This window comes from Callospermophilus lateralis, chromosome 18 (assembly GCF_048772815.1).
Source record: "Callospermophilus lateralis isolate mCalLat2 chromosome 18, mCalLat2.hap1, whole genome shotgun sequence".
Lineage (NCBI taxonomy): Eukaryota > Metazoa > Chordata > Mammalia > Rodentia > Sciuridae > Callospermophilus > Callospermophilus lateralis.
In genome coordinates this window covers 17,773,392-17,800,444 of record NC_135322.1, presented here as the reverse complement: position 1 = coordinate 17,800,444, position 27,053 = coordinate 17,773,392, and the positions used below count along the sequence as shown (strand labels likewise).

Below are 27,053 nucleotides of genomic sequence, written 5' to 3'. Positions count from 1 at the left end.
CCCCACCCACCCCAAGGCTGGAGCCGCTGCACCCCGCTGTCCCTCCCCAGGCCTTGGCAATGACGATCCCCCAAAGAGCCCGTCTGCATCCCAGCCCCAGGGACTCAGGCCTCCAGCTCCTGGGATCCGGGAGTCCACCCCAGCGCCCCCAAACCCCCGTGTGCCGCCCCCTTGCGCCTCCTCGTCTCCTCCCCGGGGATCCGCTCCCCGGGACCCCTCGACGTCCACGTCTCGAGCTTAATAAATGTGCACTTGGTGTCCCCTGTTCTGTCTGCGTGTCCTCATCTGTGGGCGCACGAGGTGGGGCTGAGCGCACCTGGGCCAGCTGTCCCCTGCGCGCCTACAGGGGTCCCCCTGCGCCCCACCCCCGGCCCCAGACACCTCCTCCTCCTCCGCCTCGCACCCTCCCTCACACCCCGGGAGGGGCCGTCCTGGTCCTCCCGCCTCTGCCAGGCGCCCCACCCACCCGCGCGACCTGCCAGCCCCTGTTCCGCAGCTGGTCCCGCAGCTGGTCCCGCATCCGTCCCCGAGCAAGGCCAGCGCGGGTGGGCGGAGACCCGGCCCCGCCGCCCACCCAGCCCCACGTCGCCCTGAGCCTGCCCCTCCTGCTCCCACCGGCTCTGAAGTCAGGAAACCCAAGAGGAAATGACTGGGCCTCTCGATCCCCGCCCGCCCGCGCTCCCCTGGCCACACCCTCCGCCCGGACGCCTCTCCCGCCGCGGTCCTCGTCCTCCAGGCTGCGGGCTCCCGACCCCCGACGCTGACGTAAGTCCCTTCTTCGATCCACCTCCAGCCGCTGCCCCTCTGCCCAGCGCCGGGCTCAGGTGGGTAGCAGACTGGCCTGGCGGTGCCTCCCCGCGTCCCATTCACGCCCTCGCCTCTCACCTCCTCTCCTAGCGAGACGCCCGCTCCCTCCTCTCCTCCGGCCTCAGTCTCCCCAGCTCGCCTCCATCCCTCAGACCGGTCCCTCTCAGATCCCCCCAGCACTCGGTCGCCCGGGCCGCAGCGCAGCCCAACACCAACTCACTTTTTCCCCTGCGATCAGGAGGCATTACTCACTCTTCCTCTTTCCACTACTTGCGGGCTCCTGGGCCTCAGAGAGTGGCCCCATCACCCTGCCCAGACCCCGGCCCGCCCTGCGCCTTTGCCATCCATTCCTGTGAGGATCGCTGCCGGCCTGGAGGCGCACGGAGGGGCTTCTCTGCTCTGGGGGTGTCCCTGTGCCCTGTGTGCTGCTGGGACACCAGGTTGGCCCGGTGCTTCTTGTTTTCTTTGGAGGGTGTCGCTTGGCACTTCCACGTTCCAGATCCTCCCAGTTCTCCCGGTGGCTGCTGGCAGGGGTCCTGGAAGCCAGGGGTCCTGATCCAGGGAGAGAACGGGGCTGCCCCGCAGGGCGCGCTTCTCTGACCCCGGTTCCCACTCACCCCGTAGATGTCGCCCTCTGGCCGCCTGTGTCTCCTCACCGTCCTCGGCCTCTTTCTCCCCACCAGAGGTAAGACCCTGCCCTGGAGCCCCTAGTGTGCTGCGGGGTGGGTGGGTGGGTGGCCCCGGAGTGTGGCTGCTCTCTCCTGTCACCTCATGGTGCCCCCTCCCCTGAGTTGGCATCGGGAAGTAGAGATCCCTGGGCACTCTGGGGTTACACCTTCTTTGGGCACCTCAGACCTGGGTGGTTGCTTCCAGAGAGTCTGGCCAGAGCCGGTCCTGCTGAGCATCCTCCACCTCACCTCCAAGAAGAACTCGCTGAGTTTGATTTGGCCTGGAGACTGGTGTCCGTTTTCTGTTTGGCAGCCAGAAAACCTGGGCTCCCAGTAAAGCAGATCCCTGGGTCCCCTAACAATGAGCTGCCAGGCAAAGGGGGTCACGCTGGGGCCAGGAGAACCCCCAGCCTCGCCTGAGAAGGGTCTCCAGGGCGGTAGCCATGGCCGATGCTTCCTGAGTGGCAGGTGCTTGCACCTGGGCCGACGGAGGCCTTACTTCTACTCTACTTATACATGTTGCTGTGCCCCGTTTATGGATGGGGAAACTGAGGCACAGTGGGCAGAAGTGCCTTGTGCCAGAGTCTAGTGGGTAGACGACCTGGGGTTGCCACAGCCCCGCGTCTGCCAGAATCCAGATCATTTGCTTCACCAAAGGAGCCCCGCTTCTCCTGGATGTTCATGTATTCTTCCAACCACACCACAGCCATTTGTTGAGCCCCTACTGTGTGCCAGGTCTTCTATGCGTGGAGGGAACGGCTGTGAGTGCAACAGGAATCGCAGGCTTCTGGGGGCAAGACAGACAATAACTGGCCAATCAATAAATTGTATGGTATGCTGGGGGGTGGTCAGTGCCCTGGGGAAAAGAGAGGAGGGTGCTAAGGCGTTAAAAAGTGGATGGACAGGAGGCTGAGGCAGGAGGATGGCGAGTTCAAAGCCAACCTCAGCCTCAGGTTGAGGTTGGAGAGAGGAGAGGGGAGGTCGGGTGCTGGAAGAGCAGGGGGAGCCGTGCAGGTTTCTGGGGATGAACGTTCTCTGGGGAGTTTGGGGAGAAGCAGGAAGAGCCAGTGGCCGAGTTGGGGTGAGCAGAGGCAGAGTTGCTAGAAGAAGAGCTCGGGGGGTGCTGGGGGCCGGAGGGAGTGGAGAATGACGGGCCAGGTGAGGGCTTTGGCTTTTACCCAGAGTGAGGTGCAGGGCTCAGGCCAGGAGCGTCGTGATGTGACCCAGGAGGTCCCCGGCTCCCCCGACTGTGGGTGGGAACAGACCGTAGGAGCAGGAGCCAGGGAGAGCCTCCTGTGACATCTAGGTCACAGGAGGAGGGGATGTTGGATAATAGAGGTCACCCAGGGAGGGGCAGAGGCTGGAGCCGGGCAAGGGCAGCGGACACGTGTAGTGCCAACTACGTGCAGGCGGTGGGGGCACCTTCCGGGCGCCGTCTCATTCCTCGAAGCCCCATGAGGCAGATCTTGCCATTATCCCCGCCCTGCAGACTAGACCCCTGAGGGTTCGCTGGTTCCAAGTCACACAGCGACGAGGCGTTGGGAGTCCTGAATCCAGGGCCTGTGCCTCTAGCTCCTGGCTCACTAGAGGGTCCCACAAGCCTGGGTGAGGAGTCAGCATGGAGGGAGGGTCCTGGGACATTGGCACGGCTTGAAAACGTCCAGGAGCCACAGCTGGATGGCTCTTCCAGCACCCAGGACCTCTGGAGTCGCCCCCAAGGTCTGGGAAGGTCGGGCAGGGTGGAAGTGAAGACAAGAGAAGGGGGGCCTGAGGTTCCCTTCTGACCTCTCCTTGGTTCCCCAGGACAGACGTTGGAAGAGACCACATCCATTTCTACAGTGGACCCAGCTATTTTGGGCACCCATGGCCCGACGCAAGTCCCAGGTGAGGAAAGAGGGACAGATGGGTCAACACCCCATCAGTGCCAATAACCCCAGCAACACAAATCTCAAACTTAGACCAGGTAGGAATTTATGGATTCATGTGACTCAAAAGACTAAGGATAGACCTTCAGGCATGGCTTGGTCTAGGTGCTCAAATGTTGCCATCGAGAACTTACCTCTTGGTTCTGTTTTCTCTGGATTGGCTCCATTCTCCGTCGGCTTATCTTCTTACCGGCCAACATGGCCCCGAGAGGACTGCTAAGAATCCAAAGACAAGAGAATTTCCACCTCCCCAATCTACCAGATGTCCCAGAACTGTCATTGGTCAGACTCAGGTCATGTGCCCAACTATGAGCTGATCATTACGGCTGCAGGCACAGGAAGCTGACTGGTGGGCCTGGGTCCCCTGGTCAACGGTCACCATGACTGGTGCCAGCACCTCTGAAAAAAAGTGGTCCAAAAGTCCGGGAAGGATGGTCCCCAAAGAAAGTTCCAGGAGGCTTTGATCAGGGCAGCTGGGTGCTGGCTGGCGGTCAGAGGTTTGGGAAATTTCTTAAGACAGGATCTCCGAGTCCCAATGAAGCCAACTAGCAGCATTCGTCCTCTGAAGAACCACTCGGGTGGCTGGTGCAGGAGGAGGGCTGCTGGGGTCCGGGGAGACCCGGGCACCTCCAAAGCACTGCAGGAGGCTCAGGCCGTTCCCTGACATCGAGATGCAGTTGCTGCGGGAACCGGATCTGGCTCCTGGCCTCCTCCACTCTCCTCCTCTTCTGCCCTGACTCCTGCTTTCCTAACTCCAGGTTCAGTCCACCCGGAAGTCCAGTCCACCCCTCAGACCTGGACCCAGCCTACTGAAGGTGAGTGACGGGAGACAGGGGCCCTTAACCACACAGCCACGTCCCCAGCCCCCCCTTTTTATTTTCCCTGAGCCGGTCTCGCTCTGTGGCTGAGGTTGGCTTTGAACTTGCCATCCTCCTGCCTCAGCCTCCCGTCCATCCACTTTTTAAAGACAAAACAAAGGGAACTTTGGACAGTGTGAAGTCTTACGTGTACCAAGCAAAGCACCCACCCAGAGAGGTCTGCCGTGGCCACTTACCCCAGCTGAACCCCTGCATGGCTTCCCAGGCAGACCAAAGAACAGAGCCCCACCAGGGCCCCACAGACGCTTCCTGTGCGCCAATCCGACTCATTTCTTCTATTCCTCTCTTTATCTATTTTTTTTTTAATTTTCAAATACTATTTGAACTTTTTCTTGGAGTGTAACATAATTCAAAGAGGGCCCCCTGAATTTTCTCAGTGAATGATTATTGACACGAAGTACCTAAACACATTATCCTTGGAAAGAATAAAAATAGAGGACATGAAATCCCTTTGCCAACTTGCCCCAACCCATCCCAACCCGTCCTTGATCTTTTTCCATCTCTGGGAGGCCCCACAGCTAACGTTAGGGGTGATTCCCCGATCCTAGGATATCACATGGATATTACTGCAGAAAATATACTGTTGGTGTATTTCTATGAGTTAAAGGATATCGCAAGAATGTCCTGCAACTTGTTTTGTCTTTTTTGTGGGGTGGGGGGAGTATTGGGGATTGAACTCAGGGGCACTGAGCCACACCCCAGCCCTATTTTGTATTTTATTTAGAGACAGGGTCTCACTGAGTTGCTTAGCGCCTCACCATTGCTGAGACTGGCTTTGAACTCGCCATCCTCCTTCTCAGCCTCCTGAGCTGCTGGGATTACAGGCATGCACCATCGAACCCAGCCTTGCTTTCTCTTTTTTAAGCAATAGTATGTATGGAAGTTGTTCTCACATCATAAAAACTCATGCTGCCCTTCTTCTCTGCTGTCTAGTATTCCAGTGTGCCAGGGCTGCAGTGAATATAGGCACACACCTCCCGATGCTCATTGCTTGCTCCTGTTTTTTCTGCTACACGTGGTGCCACAATGAGCAGCCTTGTCTCTTACCTTTGAGCAAACACAGCACTTACATGCACCATCCTCACTGAACCCTGATATAGAAACTACCATTATCTGTACCTTACAGATAATGAAACAGAGGCTCAAAGCAACTTGCTCAAGGTCTCACAGCAAGACCGACCCACAGCGGAGATTGGAGTCCAGAAATCTGGCTCCAGAGCCAGGGCTTTGATCCAGGATGCTATGGAGTGAAGGTCATGAACATTTAAATTTGTTTTAAAAGTTGCATCCTCAAATGGCCACACCATTGGCTGCATGCAGAGACAGTCCCCCTTGCCTGGCCCCACAGTGACGCCTACAGTATACTGACACCTTTGATTTATGCCAAATTGATGGAGGCTGGGAGATAGCGTTCTACAGACCTGCACGTCACGGGCTCACTGAGGTCTTTCTCCCTTTCTCTCCCTCCCTCCCTCCCTCCCTCCCTCTCTCTTTCCTTTCTTTCTTTCATACTGGGGATTGAACCCAGGGGTGCTTAACCACTGAGCCACATAGGCATTGCTAAGTTGCTGAGGCTGGCCTCAAACTTGTGATCCTCCTGCCTCAGCCTCCTGAGCTGCTGGGATTAGAGGCGTGGGCCACCACACCCGGCTCACTCAGTTCTTATCCTCCCCTCTGTGTTCTTCTGACCTGAGTAGAAACAACACAAAGCCAGAACAGGACGGAGACCCAGAAGCCGACAGGAATGGTCGTGACAGACCCAGGGACAGGAATGGACGTGACAGACCGAGGGACGCTCACGAGCAGCAAGGAAGGTAGAGCCCGGGACTGGGAGCAGCAACTTCCAGCTCTTGCTTAATTCTCTATCTAGGTCAGCGTCTCCCTGGGTACGAGTCTCAAGCACCTGTTTGGGGAATTGCTAATTCATTTTAAGGAAAAAAAAATTTTTTTTTTTTTTTTTTGGTGTGTAGTCAAAAGATATTTAGGGAACTCTGAGTTAAATTTAAACACGGATCTTGATGGCAAGACTTCTCAGCACCTCCATAAAAGCTCATTTGCACCAAACGTCCCATGAGGCAGCCTCTGGAAGGCAGCATTTCCCCAAAGCAGTGGAGTTGGTGACCCTCCTTTGTGCACCCCGTCACAGGCTGGTGCTGGGAAATGACTGTCTGTTGATGCTCCCTTTGTGTGCACTCTCCCCCTGTGAGGGAAGGAACTTTTCAGTTGCAAAGTATAGAACACCAATTAAAACAAAGAGGTTTATTAGCTATGTAAGTTCTATGAAATCTGGAGGTCAACAGTTTCAGGCATAGCTGGATCAAGGGGCTTAAGCACTGTCATTAAGACTGAATCGCTCCTGCTCTTGACTGTGTTGTCTTCCCTCTTTTTTTCCTTTTGGTCTCATAATTCGGTATCTACAGAGAATTTCTTTCTCCTTAACTCCAGCCCAAAGCCCAGAATTGACCCTCATTAAGGTTAGGGTTAGGGTTAGGGTTAGCTTAGGCCACTTGGGCTGAGAGGCATGCACAGTGCACAGATTGAGCACCGCACAAGAGCACCACCTCCCGGGCCACATCATTTCCCTTGTCCATCTTCATAAATATTCTGATTTTCTAGTGGTGACAGTAGAACATCTCATTCCTACAGAATCTATGGAAACACTTTCACAACCGATGAAAATAAAGTCTCTTGGGAAATGAAGCTTTTCCATTTTGCACCAAAAGGCCCCTCTGGGAGACCGCAGCTGCGCCTGCATTTCCCAGCTGATAATTCAATTTACTCTGGAGTCTTTGCTGGCCTGGGTTGCTCTGTGTATCAGTCCTCCACCCTGGGACATGGGACAGAGATCAGCAGCAACGATGGGGTCTTCAAGTCCAGGGGTAAAAGGCGCTGCTGAGCCTCAGGGTTGCCCAGGGCCTCTCCCTCCTCCATCCTGCTGGGCACCTTGTGGGGACATGGCTTCTGCCCACGTCCAGCCCCCAGCTTCCTAGCTCCCCTTGTGACGTAGTCTGCTTTGGTGGCCGTGACAAAGGATGACAGGCTGGGGGCCTGAGCCGCAGGAATTTCTCTCTCATGGTCCTGGAGGCGGGAGTCCCAGATGGAGGTGGCAGCAGGGTCCCTGTGTGGGTCACAGATGGCCACCTTCTTGCCATGTCTTTCCCAGGTCTGTGCAGGTGGAAGCCAGCGGCCTCCGGTCCCAGCCTCATGACCTCATCAAACCCTAATTACCTCCCGGAGGCCGCACTGCCTCGACCTTGGGGGTCAGGGGCTTGCTGTCCCTCAGAGTCATCACTCCCAGGGAGGAACCAGATGGGGTCCCCTAGTCATAACCCAGGTCACAAGCGGGCACGGGTCATGACCATGGGATTAGATGGACGGGGAGGGGGCTCTCTATTGCTCATATCTTCCCCTGGACCAGGCTTTCCCCAGGATCCCCTCATCATCTGTCAGGCCATGTTCAAGGGGCGAGGTGCTGAAAAGCTGGGGGAACCGTGGGGTGGTGGGTGCTTCCTAGAGCCAGGGTGGGGGCTGGGGTCGTGGCTCAGCGGTAGAGCACTTGCCTGGCACGTGGGAGGCCCTGGGTACGAGTCTCAGCACCACGTAAAAATAATGCACAAAGTAAAGGTGCTGGGTCCATATTTAACGAGGGTGGGGACGCAGAGCTTTTCTTTGGGGGATTGACTTCTTGTGTCTGGGAACCCACTGGACTCTGGGGGATGTTGGAGATGTTGGGCATGCAGGGTGGCTGAGCCAGTGCCTCGCGGGGGGCCCTTTATCCTGCCCAGGAGGGTGTGACCCACCTGAGAAGATAAGTCAGAAATGACCGGGGAAGAAATAAGACGCAGCGTCAGAAAAGTCGTTTTGAAGCAGAGCACCTGACAGGTCCAGCCCCTCAGAAGCTGGAGCCACACAGTTGGAAAGTGGCTCCGTTCACTCACTTAAAGGGAACATCAAAGGCAGGGCCAGGGCTTCAGGGGCGGGTCTTGCAGGCGACCAGCAGGTGCAGACCGCTGCTCTGGTCCCTGCAGGTGGAGGGTGGGACAGCTGTGCCCCTCCACCGGGGGCAGAGACTGGGGGAGAGCTTTCTCCCCATCTGGGGCCTGCAATGATGTCCATCTGTCTGTCTCCCACCAAAGGCACCGCAGAGCTCACTGGGAGGCCATCCCCAAGCAAAGACGTCATGATGGACCCCCTGACCCCCAGCTCACCAGGTCAGTAACTCCCTTCCCAGACTAGAGAGGGGTCATTTCCCAGTTACCATGCATTTCCTGCACGAGCTCAGGACAGAGGCGTCCTCAGTGCACGCCCGTGGGGGTAGTGAATGACTCCCAGCCTGGGCAGGGGGTGGGGACACGGTCATGTCTGAACCAAGGGATGAAGGCGTGTGCGTCCAAACTACGCCAAAACGCAGTGGCTGGAAAGGCGATCGCTTATTTAGCTCCCAATTATGTGAGAGACGGGCTGGGCTCAGCCGGGTGGTTCTTCTGGTCTCCGCCGAGCTTGCTCACGTGACTGAGATCAGTTGCAGGTCCGCCAGGAGCCCTGGTTCTTGGCAATCTTGTCCTCCACTTCCTGCCCGCTCAACCCCACGTGGAAAGGCTGGGCCCACTCAGCCCATTCCTCTGTTAATTCAGCAGAGGTTCGTTGAGAAACTTGTGTATGGCAGGCACCGTTCTGGGAGCCCGGGTGTTCAGCAGCGAACAAGACAGACAGTCAGAATCTCCGCCTCAGGGGCTGACATTCCGGGGGCGGGGAAGACAGCAAATAATAATCGTGATAATACACAGCAGGTGGTTTTACTTTGCTATCCAGAAAAATAAAGCAGGTTCAGGGGAAAACTGAGGGCACTCAGAGAGGTGGTGGGAGCCAGATCGTGGGCCTGGTGAGGACTGTGGGTCTCACTGTGAGGACAGACAGGCAGAGGGAGAGACCCAGGTGGATCTGCTCCCTGACTCTGCCATTCATCCTTCACTCCACAAGCCTCCGCCAGACTCTGACGTGTGCCTTGTCCGTCTCTTCCAGGTTCGGATGAGGACGACCCCTTCTACTACGGTAAGTTGATCCTGGGAAGATGTGGGAGAAGGAAAGCCAGAGGCCCCTCTGGTCGTCCACCTCCACTTCTCTCTCTCTGTAGATGAGGCCACTCTCCGGAGGCGGGGACTCCTGGTGGCAGCTGTGCTGTTCATCACGGGCATTGTCATCCTCACCAGTGAGCACGGGGCGTGGGCAGGAGGGCACCAGGACGGGCTGGGGGAGGCTTTGACCCGCACTGCGTCTGAAGGTCAGGTTCCTGAAGGTCCCTGGGAAAGGCTGCTCCGGACCAGGCAGCTCTCTGAGCCTCCCTGAGAGCAAGGCGTAGAGATGAGCGTCTGTCTGGCCCCCATGGCTGCCACTGGGCAATGTGGGCTGGGCTCAGCTGGGCGGCTCTTCTGGCTGTGGCTGGATTGACCCATGCGTGTGGCCCGTTTACTGTGAGCTGGGAGCGGTGTTTCTAGGGGCCCCTTGATCCTCCACCTCGCGTTCCCAGCCTCCGTGAGGTGACGGCTTGCAGGCTCGGAACTGGCCACTATCACTTCTGCCACCTTCTGTGGATCAAAGCATGTCACAAGGGCTGGCTTCATCGAGAAGTCAGGAAATAGAGATGGCAGGGAACAGGGATGTGGGGAGGGAGGGTTAGGAAACCCGTGCACAGACCTGGTAGGGGACAAGGGGTCAACAAGATGGGGTAGGGAGAAGGTGGAGGAGGGCCAGATGACCCCCAAAGCCACCACAGCCACCCAGTGGAACTAGAATAGGGGCCTGGAGCTGCAGAGTAGTGACCCTTTCAAGAGTTTATTGTTTCCGTAAAATCTTCCCATGCTTACCCGTTGGCAGCTGTGACAGTCAGGGTCATGACAGGTGACAGATGGACCCTCACAAGGTTGACTGAAGGTCTAAAAGAAGAGATATTCATCTCTTTTCCTTTGCTATAACAAAATACCTGAGTGGGGGTACTTACAAAGAAAAGGGGTTTGTTTATATTACAGTTTTAGAGGCTGAGTCCCAGATCAGGCAGCCCCATGGGTTTGGCCTCTGGTGAGGGCCACTTGGCCGCATCCCATCATGGTGGACAGTATCATGATGGGAGTGGGGGTGAGAGGAGAGATCACATGATAGAACAGGAAGTGAGGGTGGGAGGGGCCCGTCCCGTCTCTTTATTACAACCCACCCTCTGGAGAACTGCTGACCCCGAGAGATCAGTGTCACTTCACCCCTTCTGAAGGTGACACCCCCAGGGACCTCATTACCCCCCACTAGGCCCCACCTCTTAAAGGTCCCGCGGCCTCTCAATACCGGCTCACCGAGGACCGCGCTTCTGACACATGAACCTTTCCAGGGACACCTCAGAACATGTCCAAAGCACAGCAAGGGACTCTGGCAGGAGCAGTGGCCCCAGGAGAGGGCCCAGCCACGGCTTCCCTGTAACAGGTGGAGGGATGCGGCAACCAACCCCCCCCATCCTAGTGCTGAGGTCGAGGGTGCTGGGCCCCGGGGAGGTGGCCTGTCACATGTGCCTCTTGGGGCCCCAGGCTGGGTGAGTAAGGGGGGCAAAGGGGGGCTAATAAGGAGAGAGGCTGATTTAAATATATATATATTTAAATTCTGTGTGTGCAATAAAACACAAGGGCTGCTCCTTTTATAGTCTCTCTAGGACCCATACCAAAGGCCTCTCGCATCCACCTTGCTCATCAGGAAGATGGGCACAGACACACCGTTTTTGCCTGAAGATGGGCAGCAGAACGCTAATAAGAATAAGCAAGCCAGGCGCGGTGGCACACGCCTGTCATCCCGGCGGCTCAGGAGGCTGAGGCAGGAGGCTCAGGAATCCAAAGCCGGCCTCAGCAACTTAGCAAGGCCCTAAGCAACTCAGTGAGACCCTGTCTCTAAATAAAATCCAAAAAATGGGCTGGGGATGTGGCTCAGTGGTTAAGTGCCCCAGTTTCCATCCCAGGTACCAAAAAGAAAAAGAAAAGGCAGGATTGGCCTCTGTCGGAGGTGCACAGCACAGGGGAATCAGGGAAGGCCTGGACCCAGGTAGCGAGGGCAGAGACTGGGTGTTGGATTTGGGGCCACATATTTTTCCACTGACAAATATTTTGGGGTATCTTCTCTATGCCCGACCTGTGCTGGATGATGTTGGGGGCAGAGTGGTGACAAGCAGCCCTGACCCCTGTCCTTGGGAGCTCATGGCTGATGGGGAGATGATAAGCAAGTAGATTCTGGAATGAGCAGAGTGCAAAGAGAAAAAGGATGTCTGTCAAGCGCCAAGACGGAGGGCCAGGGCGGAGCACCTCTGAGGAGGAGGAATTGGAACTGAGTCAAACAACCCAGGTAGAGGGAGCATCAGGTGTGAAGTCCCGGGGCAGGACTGAGGGAGCCTGTTGCAGTAATAGCAGGAGGAGGTCAGTGGCACTGGGGCAGAGTGAGCCAGGGAGAGGAAAGGAGGCAAGCAAGGATTGGGGGAGGCAAAGTGGCAGCTGGGAGCAGGTTAGCTTTTTTCAAGTCATCCTTGGCTGCTAAGATTCCCCCTTGCTCACTCTGACCTCCTTCCTGTTCCTTGAGCCTATCCAAGTGGTCCTACCACAGGGCCTTTGCGCTGACTGTTCTCTCTGCCTGGAACACTGTCCACATATCCAACTGGCTCCCCTTCACCTCCTTCAAGTCTTTGCCCAGATGTCACCTCCTCGGTGGCCATGCCATCTTCCAGGGAGGTCCATGTGGATGTACCCAACTCCTGGGCCTCACTGAGTCCTTTTTTTTTTTTTTTTTTTTTTTTTTTTTTTACTTTATAGCACCATCTATACATTTGACTTAGTGATTTTTTCTTTGCTGGTCTCCCCTACTAGAAAAGCCAGCTCTATATGGTCAGGGCTTATTTTTTCCTTCCTTTCTTGTTCCTCACTGTATTTCCGGCACCCCATCAGTACCTGGACACAGTAGGTAAATGAATCAGTAATGCACAAAATAGTCTGCATTTTCCAAGGGCCTGTCCATTTGGGGGCTGGGGGAGCTCCTCCCTGGGTTGTTCCCATGCCTGTCTCTGTCGCTTATTTATGGAGCTACCTGGGTGCTTCCTGCCAGGAGGATCGCCAGCCTCTCCCGTCCCCAGAGCACACACGAGGGTCCATGCGGCGCGTTTCCTCTGTCTCCACAGGTGGCAAGTGCAGGCAGCTGTCCCGACTGTGCCGGCATCAACGCAGGTGAGTCCATAAGAAGTGGGGGCCACCAACCCCACGGGGACTCCAAGAGCGAGCCCCGACCCGTGCCGGGCACCCAGCCTCCTCCCTCCCTCCCTCCAAGAGCCTACAGAGTGGTCAGTAGAAGCAGCCCCGCCTGAGAGGGAAGACCCCGTGGACGGAGCCAGACCTGGGCCGACACCCGAGTCCCTCCTGCCCGCTGCCGCCGGGGGCTGCCGGCTCCCTGGGCACCGCCCCTTGAGTGACCCGCTCTGTTGGGACAAAATAAAGCACGTGGTCCATCCCCGCGGCCTCGATCGTGCGACGGGGCTGGCCTTGGGGACCCTGGAGGGAAAGTCAAAGCGGGGCGGGGGGCTCCGGGCTCCGGAGTGGAGGCTGGGAAGGAAGGGAGGGGCGTGGCGGGGGGGGGAGATGGCAGGTGGTGGGCGACCGCGGCAGTGAGTCCGACTGGAGTCTGTCTGCGGTCCATGCGACACCCCTGTCCTGGTCCAGGTGTCCAGGGCCAGCTCCCCCCAACACAAATGCAGACCCCCTCGCCTGGCGACCCCCCGCGCCGTGCATCCCTCTTGCACCTCGAGGAGGCTCACACGCGAGTGCCCCTGCGCGCTGTCCACCCTCCCCCGGGCGCAATGACCTCTGCACGCAGGGCTGTGTCTGCCCCGAGTGCCCTGCAGGCCTGGAGGGGCTCCCCTGGGGACCCGGAGCGGTGGACCAGGCACGCAGTCTGCAGCAGGATTTCCTGAAGGCTCGCGGCCTCCAAAGCCTGGGGAGGGGCTCAGCCGTCAGGCCAGGGCGGGCCTCGGAGGTGCGGCCGGCAGGCAGGCGCCTCCACCCGGCTCCGGATCCGGCCCAGGCCAAAGCCAAGAGAGGAGAGAGATCCAGGTCCCAGACGGCTCAGCCACCACGTCGGTTTACTGAGCCACGAGCTGCAGACGGGAGAGAAGGAAGGCACAGAAAAGAAAATATCCGACTTTTCTTTTCATGATCTTCCTCAAAAATATAGTGTGGCTACTATTTACACAGCATTTATATTGCATCAGGTATTATGAATAGTGCAGAGATGATTTAGGGTGGGAGTAGTCCATAGATCATATGCAAATAATATGTTTGCAAAATATATTTATATGCAAATAATATATATAATTAATAAATAATATATATATATTTGCACACCATTTTATGGAAGGAATCTGAACATCCACAGATTTTAATATCCTCAGAGGGTCCTTTGAATACCAAGGGAAGACTACACAGCTAGTATGAGAGATACTAAAAATATTTTATAATTGACATCCACCACCTACTAATCAGAATAGATGCCTACCCAGTCAGTACAAATGTCATCTATCTATCTATCATCTATCTGGATCTATTTATAGTCATATATGCATATTAAATGGAACCATTTGAAAATGTCACCATTCAAATATTTTTGATATGCAGAAAGAGTGATTTCACATGACTTACCCTAACAATATACATCATGGTGATGATATAAAGTGTATTTCTAATCACAGGTTGCTTTTTAAAAACATTGAAAAGCAGCACCAGGTACAATGGCTCACACCTGTAATCTCAGCAGCTTCGGAGGCTGAGGCAGGAGGATCAGGAGTCCAAAGCCAGCCTCAGCGACTTAGTGAGGCCCTAAGCAACTCAGAGAGACCTTGTCTCAAAATACAATATAAAAAGAGCTGGGGATGTGGCTCAGTGGGAAAGCACCCCTGGGTTCAATCCATGGTACAAATAATAATAATAATAATAATAATAAATAAATGCAAATCACCAGAGAAGGGCTTGCTGAAGGTTGTGGTGGGGAAGGGAAAACCGCTTCTGACCCCAGGAATTGCTGGCAGCGCAGGTGCCCCCGGCTGGGCGGCCACACCAGCATGCGGGATGTTTGTGGGGTATTATTTCCCAATCTTCAGTTGTTGCATGTTCTTTTGCCAATTTTCACACACACCCTGTATTATTCATCACTTTTTTAAAAAAGACCAATTCCCTTTTTAACTTAAGTAAATTTATTTTAAAAGGCACAGTCATATATAGAAAGTCAATAGTGCTTGATATAAATAGAAGACACCCATAAAGATGAATCTCATGAAAACTAATGAAGTCAGAGTCTTGCTGTGTCCTAGCTGGACAAGAAGATGCTGACCGAGGGTTCCGAGCCAGAGGCCCGTCTAGCTGGGCCAGGGAGACCATCTGATCTCAGGGTGTGGTCAGTACCCACTACCCAGACACTGCAGAGGTTGGGAGGCCTGAGACTGCCCTCACCTCTGGTACCCACTGTGGGTCTGAGGACCTCCAAGATCATCCTTGGGTTTGATGATTTGCCAGAAGGGCTCAGAGTACACTGAATGCCGTTAGGTTCATGGTCATGGTTAACAACGGGGAAAAGAAGCGCATTCAAATCAACCAGGGAGAGAGACACATGGGGAAGGGCCTGGGCGAGTGCCCAGCACACAGCTTCCCTGTCCCTGCCCAGAGGGGAGCGTTGTGGACGATGCTAACTTCCCCAGGGATATTGCCCACTCACTCAAGCCTTGGGTCCAGAGTTTGTACCTGGGCTCGGTCACATAGACATGATTGACTTCCCATCTGGCTGACCTTAGCGTCCAGCCCTTCAGAGGTGTTGCTGATCCTTGTGACCCAAAGCCCCCACCATAAATTGCCTTGTTAGGAACCAGCTGATGTGAACCAAGGCCCCCATATAAAGAAGGCCACACACCCAGACAGAGGTTTTCAAGGGCCTAGCAATCACCTTCCAGCAGCCAAGGGCAAAGCCAGGGTGTGGTTAATTCAAAGTCAGGGTACAGTGGGCTCTTTTCTCTATAGACACTTTCTCCTTTGTATCATTTGGTGGATGAAATCAGTAAAGTGGATCATGAACTGCATACAAACTAGTTTCTGGTGATGCAATGTGACGGATTCTCTGGTGACACAATGCAATGTGATTTAATATCGTCTGGGACCTGAAATCAGCTCACTGCTACCACCTCAGCTCAGGAGAATGCCCGGCAGTGTGGGAGACGCCAGCTCACCTGTGGACAACTGGAAGCGGGGCTCAGGGACCAGACCTCCCTCATCCCAGCTCCCCAGGGGATGGAGATGACAAAGCTATGTTTCCCAGAGGGATCCTGAGTTGGGGTTCAGAACATGGATCCAGCTCTTCTAAACAGAGTCCCTCCTGGAAGATTTGAAAGACCAAGAGAGAACCTTTCTCCATAATTGGCTGTTTTCTGCAGTCTAGCATGATTGGAAAGGGACTGAGTTTTTTGTTTTGGGTTTTTTTTTTTTTTGTTGTTGTTGTTTTTGTTTTGTTTTTGACTACACCACTCCAGCATCCAGTCATTTGCCTTGTGGTCATAAAAAGGCAATCGTTTCCTGTGTTCATATGTGAATACCACGACCAGTGTGATTCGACATCATGTGCAACCCCCAGAATGGGAAGTTAGCCGACTACAGTGGTGTATGCCTGTAATTCCAGGGGCTCAGGAGGCTGAGGCAGGAGGATTGCAAGTTCAAAGCCAGCCTCAACAACTTATCAAGGCCCTAAGCAACTTGGTGAGAACTTGTCTCTAAATGAAATACAAAAAAGGCCTGGGGATGTGGCTCAGTGGTTCACTGTCCCTGGGTTTAATCCCCAGTACCAAAAAAACAAAAAAAAGAAGTTACACTCCACGTATGTATGTCAAAAGACACTCTCCTATCCGGAACATCTAAAAAGATCAAATTAAAAAATGGAAAAAGGCAATTATGCCCACAAAAAGAATATCTAAATGGCCAATATAAATGTGAAAGATATTCAATATCGTTAACCATCAGTAAAAGACAAATGACAATCACAATGAACCAGCACCACATACCCCTACAATTAAAGAGACTGACGATTCTAAGTGCTGAAGAGGATATGGAGCAACTGGAATTTTCGCACTGGATTTTTTCCCAGGAGAATAAATTGATTATAATTATTTCAGAAAACTGGTATTTTATTTATTTATTTATTTATTTATTTATTTATTTATTTATGACAGTGGGAGGCATTATAATTCTTATTACACATATAGAGCACAATTTTTCATGTCTCTGGGTACCGAGTGTGAAAGGAAAAAACACGGATCCACACGATCACATGGATGCATCTCAGAAACATTCATCTGCAGGAAGGAAGCCCCATAGAAAAGAGCACAGACCGTTTCAACCCATGGACCTGAAGTTCTGGAATCAGCAGAACTAACTGATAGACTGAAGCTGGGCACCGTGGCAACCACTCAGGATTGCTCAGGAATTCAAGGGCAGCCTGGATAAAAAGCAAGACCATTAAAAAAAAAAAAAAAAAAGGTCAAAACGAATCAATGGTGACAAAAGCCAGAGTAGTGGTTGCCTCTACTGTTATGATGTTGGCTCTCTTATGTCCACAGCAACGGAACGGGGTGACTGCCAAGAGGCAGTCATTGAAGGATTGAGATGTCCTGTACCCTCACAGTGCTGCGGGTTACCCCTCCTTATCCACCCGTCAGAGTGGATCCAACTGTCCAATTGAGATCTGCACCACGTGGAAGTTAGACACAAAGAAATCAAAACCCAAAAGGCAGTTCTGTTCTGGGTGGTGGTGACTTCCTGACCCCTGACCTCAGGCAGAGCAACAGGATCCTGAAGGCGACGTGTCCAGCGGCGGCTCCTGATTAGGATTCAGGGAGAAACGCCCCTGGTGAGTCAGTTGGGTCATATCTTGGGGATCATTTCCAGGATCTCAGTCTCGTGCCCACTCCATTAGCCTTTCCAGAGATGTCATGGACTCTAATCCCCGGATCCGACCAGATCGTTTTTTGCTTAAATCTGACAGTCACCAAATCTCTGGCTTCCAACAAGGGCTTGTTTTCCTCTCCCACTGCACCAGTGGAACTTGCGGGGGGACTCAAGATGATGCAGAAGCCACTAACTGAAATGTAAGAGGACAAGAAGAGGCACACACTGGCCCTTGTAGCCTCTGTAGGAAGGAAAACACATCACTTTGGCTCACCTGTTCATTGGCCACAAAACAGCTGCAGGGTTCTCAGCCATCATGCCAACTCCAGGGGAAAACATTGTGGGGCAGCAAAGGTAACACGAGGTGGTTCCGCTCCTCTTAAAAAGATGTCCTCCCCCAAACTGCCACTTACTTCTGATTGGTCACCTTTATCTGCAAAGGAAACTAAGAAATGTCCTTTGGCTGAGTCCAGGACAACCTGGCTGACATCAGAGAAAACCACAGGCTCTAGGAATTTGTTGAGGAGGGCACTGAGCTTCCCCCAAGTTAGGAGATGGGGGCTCAAGCCATTGTTAACCCAATCTAAAAGGAAAAGACTTAAGACTGGGAGGTTTTCAGACTTGCAGGGCACAGCAACCCTGAATCTCCCACTTGGTAGAAATCTCTCCAGCAGGACCTTCTGTGCTTCCCAAGGCCTGCTTCTCGGCTGCCCAAACCCTTCCTGGCCCAGGACACTTTCTGTTGCATCATGTTCTGCAATGAAGCCTTCTCCTCCTCCACTCTGACATCAGGGGAGAAATTTCTTGCCAAGAGTTAATGGAGAGGCTCTTATAATTCAGCCAGGCTCCTGAGTATAATTCTGTCTTGTTGTTTTGGATGAATCGAGGCCAAATCACATTAGCTGGAAGGAACCTGATTTTTCATACGAAACTCGACTGTGCACGGTGTTGGGAGGGACCTCCAAAGCTGCGAGGTATATTTGCTTTTAAGGGGGTTGGGGAATTGCTGACTCCAGCTCCTGATGGTGGGAGATTGATTAAACACGGTCTGAGATGGCTCTGTATTGTGTTAATTTAGCTTTGTTAAACTACATTTCCCAGAATTCCCTTCCCTCTATGGCTACCAGTCTCTGGTTATGGTAGGATGTCTCCTGTGGCCCAGGAAATGGCAGCCACTTCACCTCTCATTTTGTAGATGACACCCACTTGCCAATTTTCTGCCAGCTCATCTTGTAGATGGAAGGCAGCAACCAAGACTCAATTGTTCCACCTTTTCATTCCTTCTTCAGCTTATCCAACTCCTGGGCCATGTGGGTATGATTAGGCCTGTGAAAAAGGGCCCTGTTTCTGGTAGGACACTGTACCACCAAGGACAGAGGCCACAAAAACCAACATGGGATTGTTTATCCTGGTGGGCTCCAGCTGGTTCCTTCCTCTCCCGGAACTTACCTCCATTTTCTGTTCTTGATTTCCTTCCCTGTGGGCTTTAGCATCACGCATAGCAACAGCAGCTTTATAGGGACAGATTCCCACAGTTGCTAAAGCTTGGATTGTAACTTCAGCGAAAGTTCTTGGGGTCCAGTGATCTGAGGCAGGTGGAGAGCCCTTCCTAAGTGAAGGAAATGTTGCTGATGCTAAGAGAGAAGCCCAGTGTCTGAGGGGCCCTTTTGGGTTCCGCAGTCAACATACAGCTACTCTGGGAGCCCTGCTGGGGCTCATTTACCAAGTGACCCCAAAGGCAGTCAGTTTGGGATGGGACCCGGAATAAGAGAAAGCCCCATGTCAGCTGGGGACCGAGACAATAGAGCTTGTACTGTGGCGGATGGGGAGGCTGTTTGCGTATCCTGGAAGGCCTTGCAGGTGAACCCCACTCTGGACCTCTAGATCGTGGGGGGCCGTACCCTTCTTTGAAAATACTCTGCTGTTGAGAAAGAGCATTTGGCTTTCTCCTGGGCCTTAGCAGAGACCGAAGGCTGGACTCTGGGCAACCAAGATACCATGTGGCCTGAGCTACCCATCATGCCCTGGTATTGTCTCACCCAACCAGCCATGAACTGGGTGAGCAGCAAGTACGACAGCACTCCAGGGTCAAATGGAGCTGGGGTCGCCTAGACTGGGAGCCGGCAGGTCCTGAAGGTAAGTTGCAGGAGAAGTGGTTCATGCTCATGCCTTTGCACGGCCTCTGTCTCAAATGGCACGCTCTCATATGGCCTCGCCAGCAGTTCCCTAGGACCAGCTGTCACAGGAAGAAAATCTCAGGATGGTTCCCACAGAGTTCTGTGTGATCTGCAGGCATCACACACGGGTGGGCAGCTGCAGCCCGATGGCCTTGCATGGGACACCCCCGAAGGAAGGAGTGTTTCCTGATCAGCCGTGCACCTGGTGGCACTATGACTTGGAGGAAAGATGTCCACAAGTGTGGGTCTGCCTCCGTCATGTGCTGGCCGGGTGCTCAGGTGCCCGAAGGAACTGACTGACAACTGGTCACTGGAGAGCCTGGGACAGAGGAATGCAGACGGACTGCCCCACGGGAAAAGGAAATCTGCGTCCTGTGAACGCACACCAGAGAGCGCCTTCAGGATCTTCACGGTCAGGTGGACGGGATGACCATCCCCTGGGTCTCCTTCAGCCTCTTTCCCCCGCCGTCGTCCTCGCCCAGTGGGATCATGAGCATCATAGCTGTGGGGACCACTAAGAGGACCCTGTGTGGCTCACAGCAAGGACGGAAGCTGATCTGACTGGCGTGACTGCCGCATGCCCAGACTTCCAACAGAAGTGACCCGCGCTGAGTCCTGATACGGCTCCATTGCTCAGGACCATCCCCAAGTGTCCTGATGGCAGGTGAGTTGCACTGGACAGCTTCTATCACGGAAAGGACAAAACCTTTATTTTGTCAGCTTTATTGTAATGTAATTCACACGCCGTACAATTCACACACTTAAAGTCAATGGCCTTCACAATGTGTGCAACATAATCCATTTTAAAACATTCCATCATTCCCATGCCCTGAAATTAGCCATCTCCCTGTTCCCTCATTTCCCTCTAAGCACTAAGCAATCATCAATCTCCTCCCTGTGTCTAGAGTTGCCTATTCTGGACATTTCATATAATCTGTGACCTTTTTTGACTGGCTCCTTTCACTGAGTATAATGTTTTGAAGGTGCATCTCTGAGGTCGAATGTATTGGTACTAGATTCCTTTTTTTTTTTTTCTTCTTCTTTGTGGTGCTGGGGATTGAACCCAGGGCCTTGTGCATGTGAGGCAAGCTCTCTACCAACTGAGCTATATCCCCGGCCCCACATTCCTTTTTTACGATTTAATAATATTCCACTGTAAGGTTTTAGTGTATTTCATTTATGCATTCTTCAGTTGATGGATATTTGGGGTACTTTGGCCTCTTGGCTATTATGAATAATAATGCAATAAATATTCAGGCACAAGTTTTTGGGTGAACATGTGTTTTCATTTCTCTTAGGAAATAGAATCATTGGGTCAACTCTATTTTTAGCAGTGTGAGAAACTGCTAGACTGATTTCCAAATTGGCTGCACCATTTTACCCGCCAGCGATGGATGTGCACGAGGGCTCCAATTTCTCCACACCCTCACCAAGGCTTGTCGTTATCTGACTTTTTATTCCAGTCCTCCTTGTGGGTGAGAAGAGCTCTCTTATTGTGGTTTGGGATTGCATTTCTCTAAAGACAAACACTGTTGAGCATCTTTTCATGTGTGATTCACCATAGATATATTTTCTTTGGAAAAATGTCTACTCAGAATCTTTCCTCACTTTTTAAAAATCATTGTCTTTTTATTATTGAGTTGTAAGAATTCTTTATATATTCAGGACACAAGACCCTTATCAGATATATGATCTATAAATATTTTCTTCCAATTGGTGAGTTGGTTTTTTTTTTTTTTTTTTGCTTTCTTGATGGTATCTTTGAAGCACAAAATGTTTTTATTTTTAATTTTGGTGAAGCTAGATTTATTTTTATTGTTGTTTCTTTTGTATTGGTGTTCTATCTAAATGTCCGTTTGGGGCTGGGGTTGTAGCTCAGCCTAGTGCATTGCCTAGTGTGCACAAGGCCCTGGGTTTGATCCACAGCATTCAGGGGGAAAGGAATCTATTGCCATAAACGAGGTCATGAAGATTTACCCTGTGTTTTCTCTTTGGAGTTTTATAGTTTTAGCCCTTATGTCTTGCTCCATTTTGGATCAATTCTTGCAGAGCATCCAACTTCATTCTTTTGCATGTGACTATCTGGTTGTCAAACCACCATTTGTTGAAAATACTATTTTTTTTCCCTGCCTTTAATAGTCCCCAAATCCTTGTTGAAAGTCAGGCTACAGATACCGGGACTGACTTTAGATTCTCAATTCTGCCTATCTCTATGACTAGCCTTGTTCTTTGTTACTATTGTTTTGGAGTAAGTTTTGAAATCCTGAACTTTGAATCTTCCAGCTTTTTTTTTTTTTTTCCAAGATTGTTTTGGGTCCTTTGGAATTGCATAGGAATTTTAGAATCAGCCGATCCATTTCTACAAAGAAATTAGCTGGGATTCTGATAGGTATTGCATTAAATCTGTAGATCCACTTGGGGAGTTTTATCATCTTAACACTATTAAGTCTTCCAATCCATGAACATGGGATGTTTTCCCGTTTATTTGTATCTGCTTTCATTTCTTTTTATTTCTGTTACATATATTTCTAAGTGTTTTATTCTTTTGGGTGTTATTTTGGATGTAATTGTTTTCTTAATTTTATTCTTGGATTGTTCTTTGCAAGTATATAAAAATACAATTGATTTTCATATTTAATCTTGCATCATGAAATCTTGCTGATCTTGTTATTATATTCAGTACTTTTTTTTTAGTAGAATCTTTAGGATTTTCTATATACAAGATAAAATCCTTTGTGCATACAGGCAGTTTTACATCTTTTCCATCCTGGGTACCTTTTACTTCTTTTACTTGCCTAACTGCCCTGGCTGGAGCCCTTATTATCATGTTGAGTAGAAGTGGTGTGAGTGGACACAGTGAATTCTGTCTTTCACTATTAAATACCATGTGAAATGTGGGTGACTTGGGGGTTTTGTCTGTGTCCCCTCTTATACTCCTGGGGATAGAGCCTGGCTCATGCCAGGCAAGCACGTACCACTGGGCTAACCCCATCCCAAGCTGGGTTTTTGAGAGGTGCCCGTGACCATGTTGAGGAAGTTCTCCTCTGTTCCTAGTTTACTGAAGGCTTTCTTTTTATCACGGAAGGCTGTTGGATTTTGTCACAGGCCTTCTCTGTATCAAAATGATCATGTGGCTTTTGTTTTTTTTTAAATTCTATTAATATGATATATTATTGATAAACCCAGTCTAATTCCCTCTTAAGATTGGGAGTCATCTTGCCACAAAGTCATGAAAAGTTAATTTCGGTTTTACTACAAATTTCTGTGATTTCTGAACTTGCTTGGAATGCCTGCCCGTGCCTTGAATTACCCATGCCTGGCTTTCCCTGACCAGATAGCAGCCCTCTCTGAAACTTTAGTGGTGCCTCATAAATTCTGGCTTTCCCTGGCCAGATAAGGACCCTCTCTGAAGTCTTCTGTTCCCACGGTTTTTGGGAGAGGCAGCCCAGCCGGTCGAAATTACAAGCTTGCTTTAATTTGATTTCAATTGGAGTCGGTGGTCCTTTCTTTGCATCATGGTCTAACAATTATACTAATTGATCTTCAAATTCCTCTTGTGTTCCTGGAATAACTTCCATTTGGCCATGGTGTGTAACTCTTTATTTTGCTAGGTTTGGTTTGCTGTTATGTAGAGGATTTTGGGCATCTCTGTTCTTAGGAGATATGCGTCTGTAGTTTTCTTGTGATCTCTTTTGTCTGATTTTGGTAAAAAGGTAACCTTGGCCCTGTAGAATGAACTGGAAGTGTTGCCTCCTTTTCTAATCTCTGCAAGAGTTTGAGAAGAATGGGTATTAATTCTTCAAATATTGGAAGAATTTTCCAGTGAAACTGAAGCAGGCCAGAGACCCCCCACCCACCCCAAAGACTCTTGCCATGATTAAGCTTCTCTTCTTGTCAGATCCGCAGGATGTCTGCAGAGGTTACTGTGGTTGGTAGTTTCCCTTTTCTTGTAAATGCCAGGTTTGCACACGAAAAGTGTGAGTTAGTCTGCAAGGCTGTTGTACAAAACGATGTTATCTCTGTTTTCTTCATAAAGACTTATAAGCTCCCTGTCTGGCCTTAAGAAAAGCACTTTCTGAGAATTAAAAAAAAAAAAAAAAAAAGGAAAACTATTTTTAGGTGCATCTCCAAACCCCTCCTGGCACTGGGTATAAAGTTCAAAGAATTTCCCAAATCTTTGTTCCAAGGAAGAATTCTAAGGCGAGAGCCACCTCTGAACCCTGCGGTCAATAAACCTGCCTCCTCTGTCTGATTGCTAGGCACCCAACCTCTTCTGTCCTCCCTCAAAACCTTCTGTCTCTGGATGTCACTGTGGGGAGGGATACGTTTCTGATTATCTCTTCAACTTCTGCACTTATGGGCAGTCTGTTCAGATTATCTATTGTGTTTCCTTAGAGTCAATTTCAATCATTCATTTATGTCTTTCAAAGAATTTATACATGTGCTATGATTTGAATGTGTTCCTAAAATTCACGTGTTGGACCCTTAACCCGCAGGGCAGCAGGGTTGGTGGGTGGGGTCTAAGGAGAGCTGAGGCCCTGAGAACTGTTTCAGGTCGCTCCCTAGGAGTGGTTCACCTGCATCCTGTCACCTGAGCTCAGCGCCCTTCACTTTTCCATCAGGGGATACCGAGTCAGGAGGCCCTCACCAGGTGCAGCCCCTTGATCTTGGCCTTCCCAGCCTCCAGAACCGTGAAAAATAAATTTCTTTTCTTTATAACTTACCCAGTGTCAGGTATTCTGTGGTGGCAACACAAAGCAGACCAAGACACCATCTAAATCCCATAATTCATCAGCTCACAATTATTTCTAGTATTCCTTCCTAATGATTTTCATTTTTGTGAGGTCGGTAGTAAAGTCCCCAATTCCATTTCTGATTCTAGTAAGTTGAGTTTTTTTCTTTTTTTTTTTTTCTTTGTCGATCCCGCTAAAATTTTGTCAATTTTAAAAAAATAATCCTGGAGCTGGGCTGTGGCTCAGCGGTAGAGCGCTCGCCTCTCACGTGGGAGGCCCTGGGTTCGATCCTCGGCACCACATAAAAATAAACAAAATAAAAATATTAAAAATAATAATAATAATCCGTGCTCCGTTTCCTTGATTTCTCTCTGGTATGTTTAAGTCTCCGTTCCATTCATTTCCACTGTGAAGTTTATTATTTCCTTCCTTCTTCACAGTTTTGGATTTGCTCTTATTTTTCCAGTGCTTAAGGTGTGCTATGGACGGAATGCCTGTGTCCCCACCTCCGTTCCTATGCTGAAGCTCTAACCCCTCCTGTGACATGGGACACCAGTTGGAGCAGGGGCCTTGGGAGCTAAGGAGGGAGGTCGGTTAGACAAGGTCCTGAGGGTGTGGGCTTCGTGGAGTCAGTGTCTGTCTGAGACTAGGAGGAGGGACCAGCTTGCTGTTCCCCAGCAGCCCACGAAGACAGCAAGAAGCAGGCCCTCTCTAAGCCAGGAACCAAGTCACCCAGCTCCTGGATCTTTTGGACTTACCCGCCTCCAAAGAGCGAGAAAACAAATTCCTGTTGTTAAAGACACTGAGCCTCAGGCATTTTGTTATAGCACTCCATGCCCACTAGATGGGAGGTTAGAGTATTGATTTGAGGTCTCTATGTATTTGCAAGTATAAATGTCCCTCTAAGCCCCGTGAAGCTGCATCCTGTGTTAACATGCTGCATATTGACTCCTGTTTCTCTCAGTGTATTTTGTATTTCCCTTGGCTTTCCCCTTTGACTCACCAATTATTTAAAAGTGTGTTGTTTAATTTCCACCTATTTTCTACATACCACCTGGGAATAAGGACAGTTTTCCCCTTTCTAATATGAATGCCTTTTACTTATTACCTTGTTACACTGGCTAAGATTTCCAATAAGATATTGAAAGAAATGTAGACCGTTTTTTTACTTTTTTCAGTCTTAAAGGGGAAAGCATTTATTTTTCACTATTAAGTAAGATGTTAGGTGGAAGATTTTTGGAGATGCTCTTTATCAGTTTGGTGAAGTTCATTTCTATGCATAGTTTGCTACTGTTTTTCTTTTTCTATTGTTATGATCATTTTTTTAATCTTCAGATTATTAATATAGTGGATAACATTGGTTTTCTTTCTTTCTTTTTCTTTTTTTTCTTTTCTTTTCTTTTTTTTTTTTTTTTTTGCACCAGGGATTAAACCCAGGGGCACTTAACCACTGAACCACATCCCCAGCCATTTTTATTTTTTATTTTGAAACAGAGTCTCATTCAGTTGCTTAGGACCTCACTAAGTTGTTGGGGCTGAATTTGAACTCACCATCCTCCTGCCTCAGTTTTCTAAGCTGCTGAGATTATAGGTGTCTGCCACCATACCCAGCTCCATTGATTGAGTTTTAAAAATTGAAACTACTTAGTATGAATCCCACTAAGCCATAATTTATTATTCTTTATATGCGAAGGTCAATTCTTTGTTAATATTGTGTTGTGTGTGTGTGTGTATATATATGTATATATATATTTTAATCTGGTGCTGAGGATCAAACCCAGAGCCTCAGGCATGCCAGGCAAGCGTGTTACCACTTGAGCCACATCCTCAGCCCTTGTGTTGAATATTTTTGCATGTACATTCATGAGGAATCTTTTAGTTTTCTTATTATTTGTACTTTTTTTTTTTCCTCAGGATAATTCTGCCTTCATAAAGCAAGCTGGGAAATATTCTTCTTCTTGTATTTTCTGAAAGAAGTTAAAAAGTTGGTGATTTTTCATCTTTAAATTGTTTATGGAGTTCTTTGATGAAACCACGTGGGCCTGGAGATTTTAAAATTTGTATTATTAACTACATATGAAGTTTATTTAATAATTACTCACATTGCCTAAGGCATTGATGGTAAGTTTTGCTAACTAGTGGTTTTTAAGAAATTGGCTCATTTTATCCAAATTTTAAATTTTATGTGTATAGAGTTATTCCTAATATTTCCCTATTACCCTTTTAATAATTGTAAGGTCTGTACTGAGATCTTTTTTCCCAACCTTATATTAAGAATTTTTATCTTTCTTCTTGGCCATAATAAAGATTTCTAAACGTTACTCATCATTTCAAAGAACCAGCTTTTGTTTTCATAGATTGTTGTCTGTTTCTTTTCTGTTTTCTATGATTTTTGATTCATCATAATTTTTTCCTTGTGTTTGATTCTGGTTTATTTTCTTCTTTATGTTCTAGTTTCTTAAGATAGACACTTACATTATTGACCTGAGATCCTTATTCTTTTCTAATATAAGAATTTAATGCTATAAATTTCCAACCCAAAACTTCTTTAACTGCATTCCACAAATTTTGGTATTGATTTTCATTTTCCTTCTGTTAAAATATTTCTCAATTTCTCTTGAGACATCTTCTTTGACCCATGGATGCTTCTGGAACGTCCTGTTTTTCAGGTGACTGAAGATTTATTTTCCTGCTAACTTTCGGTTATTAACTTCTGGTGTAGTTTTATGTGGTCAAAGAATGTCATTTTGTATGATTTCCCACCTTTTCAATTTCTTGTTTTATGATGCGTGAGACAGTGTATCCTGGTGACTAGTCCACGGGGATGTAAAAAGGATTGTTTTTTCACAGTTGGGTGAAATGTTACAGAACTGTTGATT

At 50.0% G+C, this 27,053-nt stretch overlaps 1 protein-coding gene across 5 annotated transcripts; it reads left to right on the top strand.

Annotated features, from left to right (window-relative positions):
* The first annotated feature begins 504 nt into the window (after positions 1 to 504).
* Fxyd5 (FXYD domain containing ion transport regulator 5) lies at positions 505 to 26,204 on the top strand. 5 transcript variants are annotated; one of them, XM_076838526.2, is made up of 10 exons: positions 505 to 765; positions 1,432 to 1,492; positions 3,279 to 3,359; positions 4,159 to 4,215; positions 5,973 to 6,092; positions 8,415 to 8,489; positions 9,301 to 9,330; positions 9,413 to 9,487; positions 12,473 to 12,518; positions 26,089 to 26,204. In XM_076838526.2, the coding sequence occupies exons 1-10, from the start codon at positions 646 to 648 to the stop codon at positions 26,105 to 26,107; spliced, it is 684 nt and encodes a 227-aa protein (XP_076694641.1). In that variant the 5' UTR covers positions 505 to 645; the 3' UTR covers positions 26,108 to 26,204. The 5 variants fall into 5 exon arrangements, with proteins under 5 accessions (XP_076694641.1, XP_076694639.1, XP_076694642.1 ...); XM_076838524.2 differs by lacking the exon at positions 26,089 to 26,204 and adding an exon at positions 12,619 to 12,798; XM_076838525.2 differs by lacking the exon at positions 26,089 to 26,204 and adding an exon at positions 12,619 to 12,798 and having other exon boundaries at positions 508 to 765; positions 5,976 to 6,092.
* The last annotated feature ends 849 nt before the right edge of the window (positions 26,205 to 27,053 follow it).